We start from the raw sequence: 21,281 nt of genomic DNA, 5'->3' as shown, positions 1-21,281 counted from the left end.
AAGAAATAAGTCCAATTACATCCATATTTGCAACACATGCCACCTATGAATAGGTATAGATTATTATAATTAGCAAAAAGAAAAACAGAAGAACACACCTATTTGTCACTAAAGATAATGCACAGAAAGAACTGGAAAAGCAAGTGTTAAGCAAAAGAAAAACTCATGGAGAAATATTAACTCCAGACAAAATAGAATCTTAGAAAAAAAGTACTCACTAAAGATGAATACCTAATAACACAATATAAAAATTTGTGAGGATAGAATAATCATGAACATTTATTCTTAGAAACACTTCAAAATATATATACTACAAAAAACAAAATATAAAAAGAGAGTGACAAATCTATAATCAAAAATACTACCAAGGGCTGGGGATGTGGCTCAAGTGGTAACGCGCTCGCCTGGCATGCACGGGGCACTGGGTTTGATCCTCAGCACCACATTAAATAAAATAAAGATGTTGTGTCCACCAAAAACTGAAAAATAAATATTAAAAAATTCTCTCTCTCTGTCTCTCTCTCTCTGTCTCTCTCTCTCTCTCTTTAAAAAAAAAATACTACCAAAAGCTGGGGACTCAGGCAAAATACCTGCTCAATGAAATTAATAAATTAATAATTAAATTAATTGATCTGATATTTATGTAGAATCCTGCATTTAATAAATATAAAATGTCAGCCAGGCGCAGTGGCCCACTCATGTAATCCCAGTGGCTACAGAGGCTGAGACAGGAGGATAATGAGGTCAAAGCCAGCCTCAGCAACGGTGAGGCACTAAGCAACTAAGTGAGACCCTGTCTCTAAATAAAATACAAAACAGGGCTGGGGATGTGGCTCAGTGGTCGAGTGCTCCTGAGTTCAATTCCTGGTACCAAAAATAAACATATAAAATAAATAAGTACAGAATGTCAAATCTTTTCAATTGTATACTGAATATTTTCAAAAGCTGAACATGTGCCAGGTCAGATAGGAAGTGTCAGTAAATTATGTACCATAATGTAGGCAGCTAAATTAAAAATTGACAATATAAATGCAGGGGGAGGGTGTTTGTTTTTCTTGTAAGGGTCTACTAAGGGTCCTGAGCTACCTCCTCAGCTCCAAAAGTGTTCTTAAAAACTATTTCTTTGATAAAATAAGATGTAATCCTAAATCATATTGAAGAGCAAGTAACAATGAAAATCACGTAATATTGAGACTTTGACAATGATGAAAGCACTATATATTCAGATCTACAACATCTAGCCAGGTGCAATGGAATCCCAGCAACTTGGGAGGCTGAGGCAAGAGGATCACAAGTTTGAGGCTAGCATCACAAGATGCTGTTTCAAGATGAAAAATAAAAAGGGCTGGGAATGTAGCTCAGTGGTAGAGCCCCCTAGATTCAATTCTCAGTATTAACAACAACAACAAAAAATATCTATAACATTCAATTAAATTTATACGTTGGTATAAAATTACAGTCCATATTCTTTTTCATTGACAAATAATAATCTTATATCTTTATTGGGTACAATATAATGCTTTGACACATGTAAAAAGTAGAGTGATTAAATCAAGCTGATTAGCATAGCCATCACCTTATTATCATTCTTTGTGGTGAGACATTTTAAATTTACTTTTACCAATTTTCAAATATACATTATTATTAAGTATAATCATCATATATGTAATAGATCTCAACAACTTATTCTTCCCAATTGAAGCTTTGACTAACATCTCCCCATTCTTTCCTCCCCCTATTATTGAGTGCATTTTCTAAAAGACAAAAGACCAGAGTAAATTAAATTTATAATACAACAAATTATAGAAACTGGACTAGGATAAAGGGGCAAGGGAAGAAGAGAAAGTAAGAGGGAGGAAAAAACAGAAAAAGTATAACCTTAAATAAAGGATTTTTTAACAAGAGAAAATTAATTCTATGTCAAGATATTTGAAAACATGGATAAATGGCTGGTTTTCTATATTAATTACTAACAGACTCAAAAGAAATATTAAAATGTGTACAGACCAATATTGTTAAACAAACTGAACCAATAATCAAATGCCTGTGTTCCCATCCTCCACCCCAAAAGCTCAGGCACAGGCAATTTCACAAGAGTTTTACCAACTCTTCAGGAAACAGATGATCACAAACTATCAAAGAATCTTTAAAAAGCAGTGGTTTAGCTAGGTGCAGTGGCATATACCCATAATCCCAGCAGCTTGGGAAGTTAAGGCAGGAGGATCGCAAATTCAAAGCCAGACTCAGCAACTTAGCGAGGCCCTAAGCAACTCAGCAAGACCCTGTCTCTAAAATATAAAAACGGGCTGGGGATGTGGCTTAGTGGTTAAGCACCCCTGGATTCAATCCCAAAAAGGAAGTGGCTTACCTAATTTTGTAACAAAGATTAGTAACAAAGTCCAGAAAAAAAAGAATGATAAAACTCATTTATAAAACAGTTTCAATAATCCTAAATTTTGACATTGGCAAATACAAGCCAACTTTATCCCAAAATAATAACATTGACAAAAATCAGAATATCTACTAATACAAAAAACCATATTAAAGAAAAATGTAATCATCACAGTAATTTTTTTAAAAAAACCTTCAATAAAATTTAACATTCATGAGACCACATGGTGACAAATCAGACCAGTAGGAAACTGGTTTAAATAGAAAAGTGGTTATCTATCAAAGCCTAAAGCAAACACTGTTCTTAAAAGTGAGACTAAAATTCTTTACATTAAAGTCAGACACAGGACAAGCAAAATCATTTCATCTTCTTCTATTCCTAATTGTACTGCAGATCCTATGCAAGAGCCAGAAAATGAATATATAAGAACTGAATGAAGGGCTGGGTTGTGGCTCAGTGGTAGAGCACTTGCCTAGCATGTATGAGGCACAGTAAAAGTTCGATTCTCAGCACCACATGAAAATATAAATAAAGATATTGTGTCCATCCACAGCTAAAAATAAATAAATAAATAAATAAATAAACAAACTGAATGAAAGTGATTAACTAACCTTATTTGTACATGCTGATTATCTACATAAAAAATTCCAAAGAATCTGGGAAACTACTAAAATAAGAGATTTCAATAGGGGTGCTTTCAACACCAATCTAAAAACTGAATAATTCTCCAAATCCTACTATAAAACAAAACAGATTTACAGTAGCAACAAAAACAAAATGCCTAGAAATAAGACTAATAAAAGATTTTGTTAAGGTCTCTATGGGCCTTGTTCAAAGATAAGACTAAGAATCATAAAATTGCAATGTTCCCCAATTAATCTATTAACTCGATGTTACTTGAATCAAAATCTCAAATTTTTAAGGAAGATCAAAGGCCCCAGAGTAGCCAAGACAATTTTGAAATGAAGAAAAAGGCAGAAGTACTTGTTCTGCTAGATTAAAGTATTATGAAAATGCTACAGTAATCAAAATCATTGTCAGTGGCATGGGAAGAGACAAAATATAAATAATACACAGGTTGAAAAGACATCTGTATCTATCTGAATCTTAATATATGGCAGAAGATTATTAGACATCAGTGAGGGAAACACTAAGTTGCTCTGGGACAACTGACTGCCCATTTGAAATTAAGAAAAGTAGATATCTATACACGAATCTAGATATACTCACCATTCATCAGGAATTCTTTCCAGGATTCCCTGAGGATACAGAAAGCTGCACATGACCAAGTACCTTAAATAAAATGGCAAAGTATTTGCATATAACCTACACACACTCTCTCCTATACTGTAAATCATCTCCAGATTATTTATAACTCCTCATATAATATAAATGGTAATTCTACTGTATTGTTTAGGGTACAAGAACATGAAAAAAAATCTGTGCATGTTTGGTACAAATGCAACCCCTTCCCCCGCCTCAAGTATTTTCAATCACAGTTGGTTGAATACATGGATGTGGAACTTGGACGGGATGACTGACTGTCCCAGGTGAATCAAAAATTTAATATGGGGTAAGGCTGTGGCTCAGTGATAGAGCGCTCACCTCACATGTGTGAAGCCCTGGGTTCGATCCTCAGCACCACATAAAAATAAATAAAATAAAGGTATCATTTCCATCTACAATTCATATATATATTTTTTTTCTTTAAATAACATCATTAACATTAAATATATATATAGAAAACAAAATTCTCAATTTTTCAAAAAGATAAAGAACACATTTTAGTTGGAAAGGTATTTTCAAGGACATCAAAGAAGCACAAATCATAAGATTAATAAATCTGACTACATTATAATTTAAAAGTTCTTCTCAACAAAGACATCATAGAAAACATAAAAGGCCAAGTCACAGGTGAGTATTTCAACACATATAAGTAATACAAGATCAGTATATAGGAGAATGGTTATATCAAATACTGCTGCAGGCTGTTTCTCCCTTTGCAGAGATTGTCTCTTCTACTGGAGATGGTCTGCATTCTCCCTGAATGTGTATTCCTTGCTTTCTCCCCAAAACTTCTTACTCTTAAGAAAGTTACATTCTCCCTCAAATGTTAATTTCTCACTCCCCACCCCCACCCCACAAAGACATCTCTCTCTCGGGATAGTCTGCATTCCCTTTTGAATGTATATCTGATTTCCTAAATAAATAACCAACAGTGAGATCTCATTTCATACCATAATGGTAAAAGGAAAAAATTCTAGCAGTATCAAGAATTCCCAAGGCCACAAAGAAAAGGAAATTCTCATTCACAGTTGGTGAGCACGGAAAGTGGCACAACTACTATGGAGGCATGAACTACTATGGTGAAGCTGAGGAGGAGCAGTCCTCTGAAGCTTAACAATTCCATTCCTGGACATAACCCCTGGAGCAACCAACTCTTCTATTCAAAGCTCTTTGCTTGTGCAAATGCATATACATACACACATCACTACAAACTGCTAGAGATAGTATAAAATTGTGAAAAACTTAAATGTTCACCAGAGATAGGTAAATAAATGGCATATAGTTCAAAGAGGAAAACTATGCAACAGATCCATCACTAGAGCTAAATATATTCATGTAACTATATCCTGAAAACACAGCAATAAGTGGTAAAAGAAAACAGCATAATAATACTATGAAAGCATGAACCATTTAAATTAAGTTTGAAAATGTGTAAGACAATACCAAACATTGTTTATGGACATATCTGCTTCTAGAAAAATAATGGAACATATATTAGAAATAACAAATACCAAATTCAGGAAACTGTTATTTCTGGGGTGGGTGAAAAGTTATAGGTTGAGGAAATGTACACAGAATTTAATATGTATCCAATTTTTTTTTGTAATGATACTGATAATGTTGGGTGATGAGTTTCTGAAATTTTGTTAAAAAAAATTATACCTCACAGTTTATATAAACATGATGTACATTCTTTGATATTTATCAAATTATTATATGACATAAATTTAAAATAAAAAGAAACTACTTCTAAAATTAAGAAAGAAATTTTCAGATATAAAACACACATCATGTTTCAGGAAAAAGGAATTTAGCATAATCGCTTAAAAGGCGGTTAGGTTCTAGAACTCAAGGCTTTCTGGTAAAAATCCAGGGTCAGGGAGGAAATCCTGAGATGATCCATGCTTTGCCACAAATGACAATGGAGGCAAGTGTGGGAGACCAACCTTGCATGTGACTGAGTCACACTCCCTGGCTGGGTGCTGAGGCGCTCAGTCACAGAAATATGGCAGAGTTTTCCCCACCCTTCTTGGGTTCGAGGGTCGGTATCTCGTGCATGGGTGTGTCTTGCTACAGCCCCATGGGTGAAGCTATGCTCACCTGTTCTTTGTAATATAACCCCTTGCCCTGTTCAGGGTAGAATCTTCTGGAAGTGCCTTGTGTGTGTCCCCTTTTCTTACTGGGACCTTGGGTGTGGCCTACCCAGGTGTCAGTCAACCTGCTGACAGTGGACATCATGAAGATAGACTCAGCCCCCTGAAACCTGACCCCTTGCCTCATTTGAATAGTTTCTCCTCAATAAAAGAGGTCAGCCTATGCTCTAGCTCTCTCTCTCTTTCTGCGGACCCTTAAAGTCAGGGGAGCCGTCACAGTGACTCCAAACAAAAAGGTATTTGTGTCTCTTGTATGGTTATTTCTTGCAGCCCAGTTAGCCCAGTTTATCTGGAGTGACCCCTAAGCCTTTTAGTCGCGAGAACAGAAACCCAGCATCCAAGTCCAAAAGCTCTGAGGTAAAGAAATTTAGATCTGAGCAAGTGACACCCATGGAGGTTGCTATCTCAGAACACAAGACAATGGTCAAAAAGGACAAAACACATCTCCTGGGGGAGAGGGTATCCTGGATCCCATCTGGAGCATACTTCTGGATCCAGCCCACTAAAGTAATGAGAATTGGGGGTAGAAGTGAAGGACCCAGAATCAAACACATTTACAGAAAGAAACACGATCACACAATATCGTAACTATGACTATAGAAACTAACCATCTGGGCTGTACAAACTAATGAGAAAATAAAGGGAAGTTGAGGGAGAAACAAGAGAAAACATAAAGGCATATTAACCTCATTTTCTTTAAGATGAGTTGATGGATCATACTGTGATTGACAAAATGTTATGATGTTAGATGTTTAAATTGGGGAATGAGTACAAGGGTGTTCCTTATGTTATTACCTATTTTGTTAAATATTTCAAACATTATTTTTTTAACTTTTTAAATTCTGATTTGTTATACATGATGGCAGAATGTAATTCATTTCATAGTACACATATAGAGCACAATTTTTCAAGTATTTTCACACCATTGTTATACACGTACTTAGGGTAATGATGTCTAACTCATTGCACCATCATTCCTACTCCCTTGCCTCCTCCTTTCCCCTCTGCCCTATCTAAAGTTCCTCCGTTCCTTCCATGCTCCCCCACAATCGCTATTATGTGTCTGCATCCTCATATCAAAGAAAACATTTGGCTTTTGTTTTTTGGGGATTGGCTTGCTTCACTTAGCATTATATTCTCCAATTTCATCCATTTACCTGCAAATGCCATGATTTTATTCTCTTTTAATGCTGAGTAATGTTCCATTGTGTATATATGCCAAAGTTTCCCTATCCATTCATCTACTGAAGGGCATCTAGGTTGGTTCCATAATTTGGCTATTGTGAATTGTGCTTCTACAAACATTGATATGGCTGTGTCCCTGTAGTATGTTATTTTTAAGTCCTTTGCATATAAACCGAGGAGTGGGATAGCTGGGTCAAATGGTGGTTCCATTCCCAGTTTTCCAAGGGATCTCCATACTGCTTTCCAGATTGGCTGCACCAATTTGCAGTCCCACCAGCAATGTAGGATGTGGGGAAAACGGCACATTCAAACATTATTTTTAAGCATCAATTAAATCCATAAATGACTAAAGCAAGATAAGAGTCACTATTAAATTATGTAACAAATTGCTTTTTTAGAAAGTAGAGCCAATTGACTGCAAGGTGAGAGAATCATTGTTTGCGATGTGCTCTCCACTGTACTATCCTGAATGGGGAAGTAATGGGTGAATTATAAGGAGCTTGCTCAGAATTCTGCATAACCCTGGATACAGCCCTGTGAGTGTGTGAGGCCTGTGAAAGCCATCTGTGTTGTGGCAGAAAACACATTGAGAGCCACTGAATCAGAGCATTCAAATACAAGAATGAATGCAAACTGGCTCTTACCACCAGGAGCCATGTTCACAGGAAGAAGGAAAATGGACAAAGACACTAAAATAAACAGCAAACAATGATGAAAAAAATAAAGAAATTCTAAGTTTGGCCAATAATCTCAAACTACAGACCCACAAATCTTTTCAACTTTGAATAGTAACAGCAACACAGATGGGTTGAGTTTTCAGCTCCTCACTCTCTGGGGTCCTCTGGAAAAGGCACAAAGAAATTAAAACAAAAACAAAAACAACAACAACAACAAAAAAAAAAAAAACAATAGAGCACCAGAAAAAAAAAGGCACTGGGATTAGAGTCAGGACAATTCAAAAACTGAGTGACCAACCCCCAATAATGTGCTATTAGAGGATTCTTAATTTAAAGGGTGAGGGTGTTTTGTTTATTTTCGTGTTTTATCCATTCTTTTTTTAAAAAAAATGTTTTATTGGTGGACAATAATTACACATAATAATGGGATTCATTGTCATTTTATATATGATTCACACTTGACACTAAGAAAAACTGTTACAGGAATACACATGGCCAGATCAAGTTAACCATCTCCTTTGTCACCACTCCTCTGCAATAAGCCAGTGTGGAGACCTAGAACCAGCTTGAGGAGAGCTAGGCAAGGATCCAAAATGGAATCCTTTAACTACTGTGTTTTATTTGGGAACAAAATGAAATTATAAATAGTTATAAACAATTTTATATACTTACACAAAGAAAGTTCTAGGCTTAAAGAAAAAAAGAGACTTCCACTACTTCAAATGTTGAAATCATCTCCTTTCAAAACATGTTTTTAGGTTTACATGAGACTGTATGAAGGCCTTTCATCATGATGGTGTTTTTCAAAGTACGCTGTTCATAATCCATACAGGTGATTCATCAGAGCCTCTTTAGAATTAGATATTAACACTAAGGATATTTTTAGGCCCTTCCCTGTGTTTTAACTCATGAAAGACGCACAGGTGTGGGTATGGGTTGGGTAGAACGAAGCAAAGAAGAAAATTTAAACCAGACACTGGATTTAAACACTGCATATGTTAAAAACATCTTCAGAAGATAACATAGTAATTTTTAAGCTTCATTAAACATGTGAAAAAAATCATTACCTTTAACTTGGCTGAATACAGTGAAACTGTACTCATGTTAATCATTTCTCTCCTGAGTACAAAGAAAACAGAAGGAACCATTAAGGCCAGTCCAGGCACACCCCAACATGGCTAATGCTCTTTTAAGTTCTTTGCCTGGACCTAACCTATCCCCTTGTCTTTTTGTGGTAGCAGACTGAGGAGAAGGGACATTTCAGCAGAGCAATAAGTATGGAAGGGTTCTGAGAAAATCAGAGAGTGCCTCAGGACAGTAAATGGTATCAAACATTTCACATAGCTTGATTTTAAAGATTTCTTTCCTTTGAATCAAATATACATACATACATATACACATACACACACACACCCACACACACACCCCTATGTATTTTTTTTTTTAAGAAAGGACAATTTGTTACTTATTTTTTCTTAAAAAGCTTAAGGCATATTAAAAAAAAAGTACCCATTACAATTTAGGGATCAAGAGGAAAGAAAGAGGAAAAAAAATTAAAGAGGAGGTTCTGGGTGGCATTATTTCAACTGAAACTCTGTGGTTTCAGCTGCAGCTTTCATAGGAAAGACACTGGAGAAGAGGTTGGTAGTAGTTTCCTTCCTGCATTCCTCTGGGACAGCACCAACTACAGTATCTTGATTTTGCTACACCAGTGGACCAAGTGTACCCTGGAGACAAGCCAAAGGATAAAACCGACTCCACACCTAGCTCCTTGACTGATATGAACTCTGGTGTGACAATACTTCACCATGAGCAGGATACTGCTGTGCTACTATTTATGGAGGTGAGGTATCTAGCAAATACCTGAATGACCTGTATCTACGTGGCAGGTTCCTTCGAGAAAACTAGAATAAGCCTGTGCAAGAAATCATTCTACACATCTAGGGAAGAACAGTCTATTAAATGACATCCAAAATATGCTAATCCCAAGCTAGTAGATAATAGTGATTTGGTTTTACATTGTACTCATATACAGACTAGACATGCTGTCATTTGTTTAGTGTGTCAATTTGGAAGGGACAGCCTTGCCCAATATATTAGCTTAAGGGAAGTATCGCCAATGACTCCCCAATGAAAAGAACAGAATTGGGAACTGAAAAAAGCATATTCTTTGTGTATTTTGGCTATATTAAGAAATATAACAATTACTTGCTGAATATTGAATGCACTTTTTGAAGTATTAATCATCAAATGTCAGAGTGGGAAGGTCCTGACATCATCTATTCTGATACTTCATTTTACAAATAAGGAAGCAGAAGTCCAAGCGGTTGAGATGCCTGCTTTTGTGGCTTTGGGAGAATCAGGACTATATTAGCTTCCTGAGACTATCATAACAAAGTACCAAAAACTGGATGGCTGAAATCAATAGAAATTTACTGTCTCAATTTTGAAGGCTAGAAGTCTGTAATTAAGTTTTTGGCATGGTTGTTTCCCTGTGAGCTGTGAGGGGAATCTATTTCCATGCCCTCTTTCGGGGCTTCTGGTGGCCTTGATGTTCCACTGTTTGTGGATGGCATTCTCATTGTATACTCACATCACTTCTCTCTGTATGTATCTGTTTCTGTGCCCAAATTTCCCCTTTTTATAAGAACACTAGTCATGCTTGATTAGGGACCACCCTAATGACCTCATTTATCTCTTTTCAGACCCTTTTTCCAAATATGTACATATGCTAAAGTTAGAACACCAACATACCTTTTTAGGAGTACATAATAATACCTATAACAAGAGCTAGGAACATAACTCAATGGCCTTTCACATTCATAACATTTTTCTGCTCCTTGGACATTGTGGGGTCCACAAACGATAGACCCCAATTAAAAAGCCAGACATGACTTTCACCTGTAAGTTCATTTTCTTGTAAAAGACAACAAAACATTTAACCACCAGGAAAACTACTATCCCATTTGGTCATGAATGTTCACCAATGTTTAACTTCCTCTTTCATACAAATGCCCAAAATATTATTGCAATAGGTTTGTCCTCATCTCTAAGATGTCCAGTATTCAAAAGAGGAGAGTATGTGGATATATGACCATGGAGGAACCAAACATTAAATTTAATATTCCTTATTGCTCAAGATAGCCCTTTTCATGCACTTTAGCCTGCAGAGAAAAGCAAATTCAGGTGTAGAGTTTTCTTGAGATCTGGAGGGCCTAATATTTCCAATGGGCTTCAGTTTCTTTCTGCCACCTGACTGATAACACCAAGAATGGTCAGAGGTACTGAGGCTCCCCAGCTCAGCTGCGGTATCTGTGTTTCAGGTTAGTGGTCTTTTGCATCAGCCTCTGTTTGAACTATTCAATCATCACTCGATCTGCTGCCTAAGTATTCTTGAATATGAAAATCACTGTCACATTGTCTCACTATTTTCCATTATAAATTAATGACATCTGTAATACTGAGTCATAAAAAGTCTATCCAAAGAACTGTATTAAAAATTACATGGAAGTGATTTCTCTAAGTGGCCTCTTGACAAACACATTACCCACCCTTTCCATTAAGGAGGCCTTAAGAATTCTAATCTACAGCTGGTCTTGGAAAATTAGGAATTACATTTTACTGCACAAGATCTAACACGTTATTATAGTTCAAAAAAAAAAAGAAGAAGAACAAATAAAAGCTGAGCAGGATTAGACTGGATGCCGATTTTGTTGTTTTTAACCCTCAAAGAGCTATTGTCTTAAGAAATTATTTTCAACAGAGGACAGACATTTGGAGGAGAAGGACATGTAAGCTACTCTAACTCAATTCTCTGATTACCTACTGGGACATTAAGGCCCAAAGAACTGGAATAAGAATCAGTTGATCAAAGGAACTAACAATCAGTGCTCACTTGTACCCTTATTTGAGTACTGGAAAGAAACAAGTTTGAATGCAGAGATCTGGGCAGAGCTTTGTTCTAATAGGAAAATGTTCTTTCAGATTAGAATCCTTTGAAAAGAGCAATTTTTGTATGTTCTAAAAAAAATGTGAGGGTTGAAAGTATCATGTAACTAAATTGATTTCAAGTAGTGTTTAAGGGACTATTAATTACCTTAGACTTTGCATACAGGGATATTGAGCAGCTCCAGCTTTGGCAAGATGTAAACAACACTGACCTATTTCATATGAACTGACTGTGGTTTCTATCTATATTCCTTCCTTGCAATTCATCCAAACTTATGACTTAAATGCTTATGTTCATATACATCAGCCCACTAAGCTTCTTTCTCCTATTAGGGATTAAAATTTGTACTGGGATGTTTTGAGAATTAAAGAAAATATATAGGCAAGTGCCTGAATCAGGTTACATCACTTTCAGTTTTTGTTCTCAGCAGAAGGCAATGCCTTCTCTTCCTTCCCAATTCCAGTAACATTTCATCGCTACCTTTCTAACAGTCTAACCAGCCTTTCCACAGTATTTCCTCATTTCTGCACTGCCATGCATAGTATATACCATCAGTGAACTCCTGACTGAATGTTCCAAATAAAATGTTGTTGTTCTTATTTGTAAGACTGTGTTAAAATCCCTACCTACTAAGAAAAAAAAAATGTGAAGAGTTGATAATCCTTTTGCAAAGGTGTCAGGAAATTAGAAAATGGAGCAAATAAATATAATAACCTCTTATTATATAAGACTCTTACACACAGAGATACAAAATCCATACCATCCATCTAGTTAATTAGCAACTAGTTCACAAATTTCAATTTAATCGTTTTTTGACTCAAAAACTCACTGATTTACAAATGCCTAAAAACAGAGCCTGAGGGGGATTTAATAAAGTCCATGGACAATCTGCAGCCACTCTTTCCATCTAATCCCTTTACTCATTTTCCCCTTGGCTTCAGTCAGCCCTGCTTCATGGTCCCCATACAACCCACTTTCATTTGTACTATGCAGTCTTTGTGCGCATGCACCATCCTTGGGTGGATTCTCCTGTTTTTCATCAGAGATTCGGGTATATCCATCTGGGTACCACCAACTCTACAGGCCTTTTGGAACAGTCTAAGCCACTACTGTCCTCTTATTTAGGCATTACCTGGACAATTTAAATACTTGGGATTATATAGCACCCTATTGTTGGCTATCGTTTTCATATTGGTATGGCTTTTAAGTATCTGAGTCTGTTTTCTGTTTAAGAAAATAACTGAGACTTGGAATTTATTTTTTTTTAATAAAGAAGTTTACTTAAGCTTATGGTTCTACAGGCTGGGAAGTCCAAGAGCATGGTGCTGGTGTCTACTCAGCTTCTGGTGAGGGCCTCATATTGCGTGTGCAAAAAGACCAAAACACACAAGGGGGTATCCTCACTTTATAACACCTGCCCCCACAAGTAACTAACTTAGTCCCACCAGAGCAAGAACTGTGTCCTACCAGATGCCATGAAACCATTCAAACAACTCCCACTAGGCCCCAACTCCCAACACTGCTGCATTCAGGACCAAGCTTCAACGTGAGTTTGGTGGGGACAAACCATACTGAAACCACAGCAGTATCCCAACTAAATTGTTCTTTTCTTGAGGACGAGAACAACATTCTACTTATTCTATCATTCTAGTCTTTTGTATATTACGGAGTATTAGTAATATACAAAAGACTAGAGACATTAAAAGGAATTCATAAGACATAGGCCTTCCCTCAAAGACCTCACAATTCATCTCCCACAGTGCCTCACAAAGTGAGGAGCAGACCAAGGTCTTCACCCACCTGATTTCTGAAGGCTTGACCTATGGGAAGCTTGCCATATGTCTTTTTTTCTACCACTAACTGGTCACCAGAGTGGTGAGCGCCCAATAAATACTTCCTAAATAAGTGAATGTAACTCCTTGCCAAAAATTGTAAAAGTCATTTCTAAATTCCTTTGGTGACAATATATCTACTTTTATAAACTAAAAAACTTAAGATTTGACTCTACTAGACTACATTCTACCATGAGTGTGAATAAATAAAGGGCTAGCTCACTGTCGGTGTGGAAAAACTATTTCCCTCACTCACCCTAGGTTCATGGCTGAGGCCCTTATAGCAAGAGACAGATTAACTAGAGAAAAGCATAGAAATTTATTTAATACAAATTTAACCTGATATAGGAGCATTCATATGGAAATGAAGTCTTGAACAAACAAGTAAACCTGTGTTTTTTTATGCTAGGTTTGATGTAGAAGTGGATAGTCTTGGAAAAGTATTGCTGGATAAAGAAGAATGATCTTATGGTAATAAACTGGAGGAAAGAGCAAGGCATGTTTGTTCAGGTTGTTCTCTGTGACCCTTTGTCTTCAGAGATAAGGATGTTCTTTTCCTCTGGGTATAGGGAGGGCACTTCTCCAGTAAAGGCTTATGACCTGCTTCAGGAAAGGATCAGAAACTCCTTCCTAGGTTTTATGACCTGCTTCAGGGGAGAAGGGTAGGGGAAGGTGAGAGTGACCTTCCTACTTCTGTTGTTTTCACAATTGGCAACATGCCACATTTTGGGGTAGCATCTTCTAAACCCTATTATCATCACAGAATCTTTTTGGAAAAGCATTACTTTAAAATATTTCCCTTTTTGCTTCTGGTTTCTTTTAGTCAGGAATTAATTAAATCCAACTTGCATTTTTAAAACACTCTGGTAGGACTTTTTCATTTATGAATCACTCAGTACTATAGAATATTCCTGATAATCATTTCGTTTGCTAGTAAAACTAAAGAGGAAAAAACTAACCCATTTCACACTAATTATAAAATTATTTCCTTGATGTTACTTCTCCATCACAATAAATTAATGAACAAATAAATATGAACAGTGTATGGTTGGGACTAGAGAATAACTGTCTTCTTGAAAATTCTTAGTAAGACCTCTAATTCTGGAAAAAAAGCACATTGAATAAACACACTTTTTAATAAACAGCTTTGGTCTGGAAGTGTAACTCAGTTGTTCACCACATGCTTAGAGAGGGTCTAGGTTTGATCTCCATCAATACAAACACAAATAAATAAATAAATAACAGCTTTATTGTGGTAAATTGGCATATCATAAGTTCATCTGTCTTACATTTCCAGCTTGATGAGTTTTAGCAAATTCACAGTTTTAGAGCATTTCAATCACCTCCCAAAAAGTTCCCTCAGCCATTTGTCCCCTCTTGTAAATATGCTTTTCTTTCCTTCCATTGAGTGGGAAATGGCTATTTGGGGAAGCAAAGGTTAATAAGAAGGAGGGCATCCAGATCTAGCCCAGCCCTACATGTCCTCAGTAAGAAGCAACCTAATACAGGAGCTCTGCCATAACCTCAGAAGAGAGTAGGACTCCATCAGATTGACATTTTTTTATCCCAATACTGGGAAGAAGGAATCAAGCTCCCACAAGTAGGAGAAGCAGTCTGATCCATCTGAATATTGTGAAATACCCCAATGAGACTACTCTTCAAAATGAAGTCAGAAACCTAAGGTACACTGTCATCTTTAGAACCTAATGTACCCAACATTAATAGTTTCAGTATCCATTCTTGTAATGGGAAAATCCACATTAATTCCCCGATAAGATCTCTATTGTACTTGTAACAATATTTCTTAAGACTTACACTGAAGACTGAAGGAAAGAGATAAGACTCTTCTGGTTTTGTATGAAATTACTAATAGTACTGAAATCTGGAAAAATCTACCATTCACTTTTTGAAACCAGCAGTGATTTTGAATATCACTTAATCTAAAATTTGTCCACAATGTTGAAGATGGGTTAATGAATGGGTACATCAATGTTCATCATATTCCTAATAGTTTTAAGTTTTTCTAGAGATTTTCTTTTAAAATCTATACACACACACACCCACTCTTCATGATCCCTGAAGCAAGAGGCTAATTTATATAAATTTTACAGAAGGCGCTCTTCTCTGGATATTTTTTTTTTTTTGTAAAGTTCAGGGGACTTGTACCACTGTGCTAAATCCCCAGTCCTTTTTATTTTTTACTTTGAGACAGGGTCTTACTAAATTACCCATGCTGGCCTCAAACTTGCCATCTTCCTATCTCGGCCTCCTAAATTGCTGGGATTACATGTGTATGCCATTGCACCCAGTTCTCTGGATAATTTGAACTTTTCCTAAAAATAAACATTTCAGTCACCAACAACAGGGCATCACCTTAGGAATGCACAGTCATGGCAGATGGAGAATCAGTCATTGTGGGAAGTGAAACGGAGATGCAAGCAGCAACGGAACTGATACAGCCATGTCTGACTCCACTGGGCAACCTTTTAAAAAGTAAGCATTTCATCAGCTGCTGGAAGACTCTGCATAGTGGCTAGCAGCACTACTTGGTGGCAATTAAAAATACTAAAACTAAGATGCATTTTCTGTGGTTTCACACACTGGAGGAAGCACACATGGAATGCTGAGTCAAAAGCAAATGTGCAGACTCATAGCTGACTAGGGGACTGTGGGATGCATTTTGATGCTTCAGAATTTAAGACTGAAGACCCCATTCATGCTTTTAAAGGTTGGGTCCTTTCTTGACTCACAATGTCATCTATAAAGTAGATGTTCAGAAATTCTAGTAGAATAAAATCCTCTTTGATACTTTTCTTGATTTTTTTCAGTATCTTGGTTTAGTTACCATAGCATACACACATTGAGGGATATGAACAATCTTAAAGTGCTTCAACATTCACTCCAATAATAAAGCAAGTTACAAACTGTTAATAAAGAAGTAATTATGATTGTTCTCATCCCTAGTAACCAAGAGAACCTTCTCAAGGGTCAGATTATTTCAGCTACCTCTTGGATGCCCCTGAGGCCTCTCCATAAACTTTGAGCACTCATTATCATGTTCGGTAATAAGGCCTATCTATGGGATTGCCAAGAAGAAATGTAAAGTCTCTAAACCATGAAGTACTATTATTGTATTAACTCTTGGAGGAATTTGTGCCCTATTTACTGACAGTTGCCATGCCCTAGTGAACAGGCAGCTGGGTATGTACATATTCAATGGAGCAAAGGCAGACCCTGCCCAAACTCATCTCCAGCAGTTTGCTAGTGGATAAGAAAGCACAGCAGTACTGTAGGCTATGTTAATAGCCTACAATGAGAGATGAAGAACCCACTGTGTTCTAAAATGTGCACAGAGGAGCAGAGGCCAGCAGAGGGAGAATAACAAGGAAGACACAGGGACCAGGATCCCACTTTCCAAGAGAGGACCATGGGCAGTACTATGAGCAGCCTGAAGCCATCTCCAGGCCATCATGAAGCTTAACAGCACTCCTACGTCAGTGCACTGAGTCACTCGTGCTCCCACATCATGAAATACCCTTTCTCAGTTCCAGTTGAGTTTGTGTGGGTTCGTTACTTCCTTCTAAAGAGCTCGAGTACGAGTTACACCAGCCCAATCTAGTTCTTAGGCCTCTAAGTAAAATACTAAGTGTAAGTTCTCTTGGGCAACTTTTGAGATCCTCATCTTCTATCTGCAGGGATTCTCATCTCACCCCAAAAGGAGCTGGACTACATAAGGGCTTTGTAGTATGCTTCATGACCCCCCTTCATTCTATGCAGGACCTCAATACACCGAACCAAAGGCAAGTAAGCTGCTCAGATTGGAGCAGGGGCAGGGATCTGACTTAGGGCCTCCAGATAATGCAGTATTTCCAGGGAATACTGATGAAAACTCAGGGCAGAGGGTCTCTAGACCAGTTGTCTCTTACTGGCCTTGGCCTGAACCCACAGCTCCCTGGAGGAAGGCAAAGGCTTCCAGTTCTGGATGCAGGCACCAGCCAAGGTAAGTAACTGTGTCATCCCAGAGTGCACCTCTACCACCTCTGAATCAGCAGGCCCCGAAGATGGAATAAACAAACAACTTTTCACTTTGAGAGAATAGCTTAAAGAGGAAGTGAACAGGCAGCCGACAGATATGGAGAGGCCCTGTGTTGGCCCAGGCACTGTGGCCTGAGGCCCCCACAGCTCAGCTGGGCTTCCTTTTGGGGTTAACCATGGTCTTTATTTGACCACAAGTGAAAAAAAGAAAAAGAAAGAAAACAGCCATATGGAGACCTAAAGTGGGGCGTAGAGAGGGAATAACTCTTCAAAGCAAACTTCAGAGTTTTAGACATTGCCTGGGGACTCATTAAATGGCATTAATAACTACTACAAATGTTCAGACTTTACATATACCTGAATGATTATATGACCTACCAATACTTTAGTCTGAAGACTATCTTCTTTTGTCTTAGACCTTGTGAGTAGCATCTTCAGACTTTGCCTAACAACTCTTGACAACTTGTGATTCAATTAGTCTAGCAGACTTGCCAGAAGATTTTAAAATGAACTAATCATAATTCTGATAGTTTTTTTAAAAAATTACAAAATAAGCTGCTTTGTGAAACACACTGACAGAAAAATATTAATCTCAATGATTAATATTTATTATTAATGATGATGATGAGTATTATTGATAATGCCTAATATTATTAAAATGGTTACCTGAGACTGTGTTAAACACTGTAAGCATCATTTTGTTTAACCCTCACAATAATAGTTGATGAAAATATTGTAATTACGCTGGGGATGTGGCTCAAGCGGTAGCGCGCTCGCCTGGCATGCGTGCGGCCCGGGTTCGATCCTCAGCACCACATACAGACAAAGATGTTGTGTCTGCCAAATACTAAAAAATAAATATTAAAATTTAAAAAAAAAAAAAAAAAAAAAAAAAAAAAAAAAAAAATATTGTAATTAGTACAAGAGGTGCTGATGCTATTGGTCTAGGAATACACATTCAGAATCAGTCCTTTAGTGTCTACATTCTTTCTTTTATTCTACTCCCATTAGTCACTGAGCTTTTTTTTTTTTAAATTGGTTCTTTTTAGTTATATATGACAGCAGAATCCATTTTAATATAATTATACAAACATGGAATATATCTTATTCTAAGTACAGTCCCATTCTTATGGATGTACATGGTAGTGGGATTGAGCCTTCTGATGCAGGTGATCCTGACCATGCATCATAGGAGAAGTGTGTGGCCCTAGTATCATCTATTAGACCTGATCCACAGGCTGAGCATTACCACCATCCAAGATAATTAGGTTCAATGCTGGTGACCCTGTGAAGCTTTACTTTCTTCTAGACAAAAGTTAACCGAAAGCCACACAACTCAGCTATTCACAGCCCAAAATGAATTTCCAAACTATGCAGTTATTTATTTTTAAGTCTACTTTCTTAGCAGCAACAACATTTTAAGGATAATTTATAGCACCAAAACAGATAAACAAAATTATTTTGGTTGGACTCCTGGTCTTGAAAAAATATCCTAGTAACCGTGATACATAACTAAATAACCTGAACATCTTTACACTAAGCAAAAGCAAAAAGACTTTTATGTCTTCAGCTACTAGTGGCTTTAAAAAGACCTTAAAGGGAGCGTGTTGATACTTTCTGATAATTCTGTGCTAAGATAAACAATTATCCTAGAAATGAGTTAACATTAACCCTAATTAATTAGCCCTATTTAACAGATAGGTACAAAAACTAAGACTTAATTCACTTCCCAGTGCAAAGTCAATATTAAGACCCCAATTTCAACCTAGGCCTTTCTTCCTTCAAAGTCCAAATTCTTTCCACTACAGCATATGCAAAAGAATTTCTCAAATAATAATTTTCAGTATAATGAAAATGTCAAGCTAGATACTAGGCTGTAGAGATCCCTAATTCAACACCTCATTTAACTGATAACTATAGTAACAATCTCCAAAGATGGGCACCAACAATTCTTCCCCTCCTTAGGTTTTGCACACTGCTCCTCCCATCAAGAGAGAGAACCTATTTCCTCTTCTGGGCACTGTGATGTGCTGATCAGTTGAACATGGTAGAAGGAATAGTTTGCCAGTTACAGAGGTGACCTTAGGAAGCCCAACATCTTCCTCTTGCATGTTCTCTGGGAAAGCCACTGCCATGCTGTAAGGGAGCTCAAGCTAGACTATTGAATGATGAGATACTTTGGGAAGAGAAAAGAGGTGTCATGGAGAAGAGCTGAACATGTGAGTGAGGTCTTTTCAGGTTTTGCAGCCCAGGTGGCAACTGAATGCACTTAAGTAAGTGACCCCAGGCAATGCCAAGTAAAGCAGAAAAACTGGCTGGCTGGATCTGCTGACCCACTGTATTGTGAGAAGTTTGAGACTGCTTTGTTACACAGACATTGATAACTAAAACAAAAGAAGCCATCTGACTTGTCTCTAGTCAGGAATCAATAGCAAACGCTAAAATCCAGTGCTCTTGACTTCTAATCCTAGCCACCTGCCATTGTAGCCCACAGTGTAAACTGACAAACAACGAGAGCACCCAACACTGACTGAACTATGACTTTGCCACAGCATCCCATCCAGAAACAGAGAAGAACAAATGTCTGTCCTCATTTAATAATGACTCAGCTATGCAGAATGCATTGGTATGGTACTGCACTAACCTACCACTTTTGGATAAAGACAGACAATCAGCCTGGTCTGTGTCTCTAGTTCCTAACCCAGATCCTTGCATGGCAAAGATAAACAAAAACTTACTAAGTCCTCACATATGAAAAGAATTAGACTAGTCCTCACTCCAAAGAATTATGAGACCAGGAAAAAATAATAAGTCAAAGCCAAGTCCCTCTAATCCTATACAGAATGTCACTGTAAAATAATTACTAAGGACTTATAACATGAATAAAATATTATTTTTCTAACAACTTTCACAGAGTTTTATCTTTTACTATTAACTTGATAACCAGAAGAAATTTGAGAAATTCTTTTGCATATGATGAAAGAGATAATGCTGTCATTCTTCTCAGAATTGAAGAAACAGATGCTCAGAGAGGTCACAACAATTCACCCAGTCATCTGACTTGCACAAGTGAAACCAAAATTTGAATTTAGGAACCCTAAGCAAAGCATGATGCTAATCTCCTGTTCTAGAATCCTTTTTCAAAACCCTGATGATCTAAATTTCAAGAAGTACTATAAAAAATGTAGAGTAATATGAATAGATTATCTCTATAATCTCTATGTCATACAAATGACATCACAGACATACTATTAACATCCCATCTTATGACAACGTTTGTAACCAGTACATAGTAAATATCCCAAGTAATGAGAACTGGGATGCTAGAGCTGGTACATTCCTTACAAGAATCTTTAGGTTGCTATACCTCTGTGGAACAAACAGCACAGCATAACCTTCTTTGTTCACACATGTCACACTTACAAACTACATCAAATGTGTGTGAGCATGTGTACGTGTGAGTGAATAGGGTAACTATTTATTAATGAAGTCTCCTAATAGTCTAAAATCAGAAAGTTACTGTCACATGCTATATCACATGTGACAAAATGACGCACACAGAGGCTTAATTTCCTATATTACTTAATCATGGGTAGCCTAAGAAGTTACTACCAAAGAAGTATCTAAAAGGACAGTAAATTAACACTGTGAATTTTTTCATTATTCAGCTAATGACTAGACTACAGCACATCTAGGCTATTTCAGTGGGAAGTCATTTACATGGAACTCTGAAGGACTACAAATTCAAGGGCACTCAATCCCCCCCCCCCC

At 37.1% G+C, this 21,281-nt stretch overlaps 1 protein-coding gene and 1 long non-coding RNA gene across 5 annotated transcripts in view; both read right to left on the bottom strand.

The window, feature by feature from the left end:
• The window catches only part of LOC107145623 (SLX4 interacting protein), a 196,093-nt gene that overhangs the window by 141,809 nt on the left and 33,003 nt on the right, over window positions 1–21,281 (bottom strand). For 2 of the 4 annotated variants that reach the window (XM_048811316.1, XM_048811317.1), the window contains one exon: window positions 3,623–3,685. The exons of the other annotated variants lie outside the window; for them this stretch is intronic. In XM_048811316.1, coding sequence (XP_048667273.1) covers window positions 3,623–3,625 — 3 coding nt within the window. In that variant the 5' untranslated portion in view covers window positions 3,626–3,685. The remainder of the gene's footprint in view (window positions 1–3,622; window positions 3,686–21,281) is intronic. 4 annotated transcript variants of the gene reach the window in all.
• The window catches only part of LOC125619051, a 22,168-nt gene continuing 13,425 nt past the window's right edge, over window positions 12,539–21,281 (bottom strand). The window contains exons 3-4 of the long non-coding RNA XR_007350523.1: window positions 15,585–15,597; window positions 12,539–12,550 (exon numbers count right to left, since the gene is read on the bottom strand). This is a non-coding gene — a long non-coding RNA (uncharacterized LOC125619051). The remainder of the gene's footprint in view (window positions 12,551–15,584; window positions 15,598–21,281) is intronic.

The sequence above is a fragment of the Marmota marmota genome, unplaced genomic scaffold, assembly GCF_001458135.2.
Source record: "Marmota marmota marmota unplaced genomic scaffold, marMar, whole genome shotgun sequence".
Classification (NCBI taxonomy): domain Eukaryota; kingdom Metazoa; phylum Chordata; class Mammalia; order Rodentia; family Sciuridae; genus Marmota; species Marmota marmota.
Note: the sequence above shows the minus strand (reverse complement) of the source record. Positions and strands in the feature narration are given on the sequence as shown.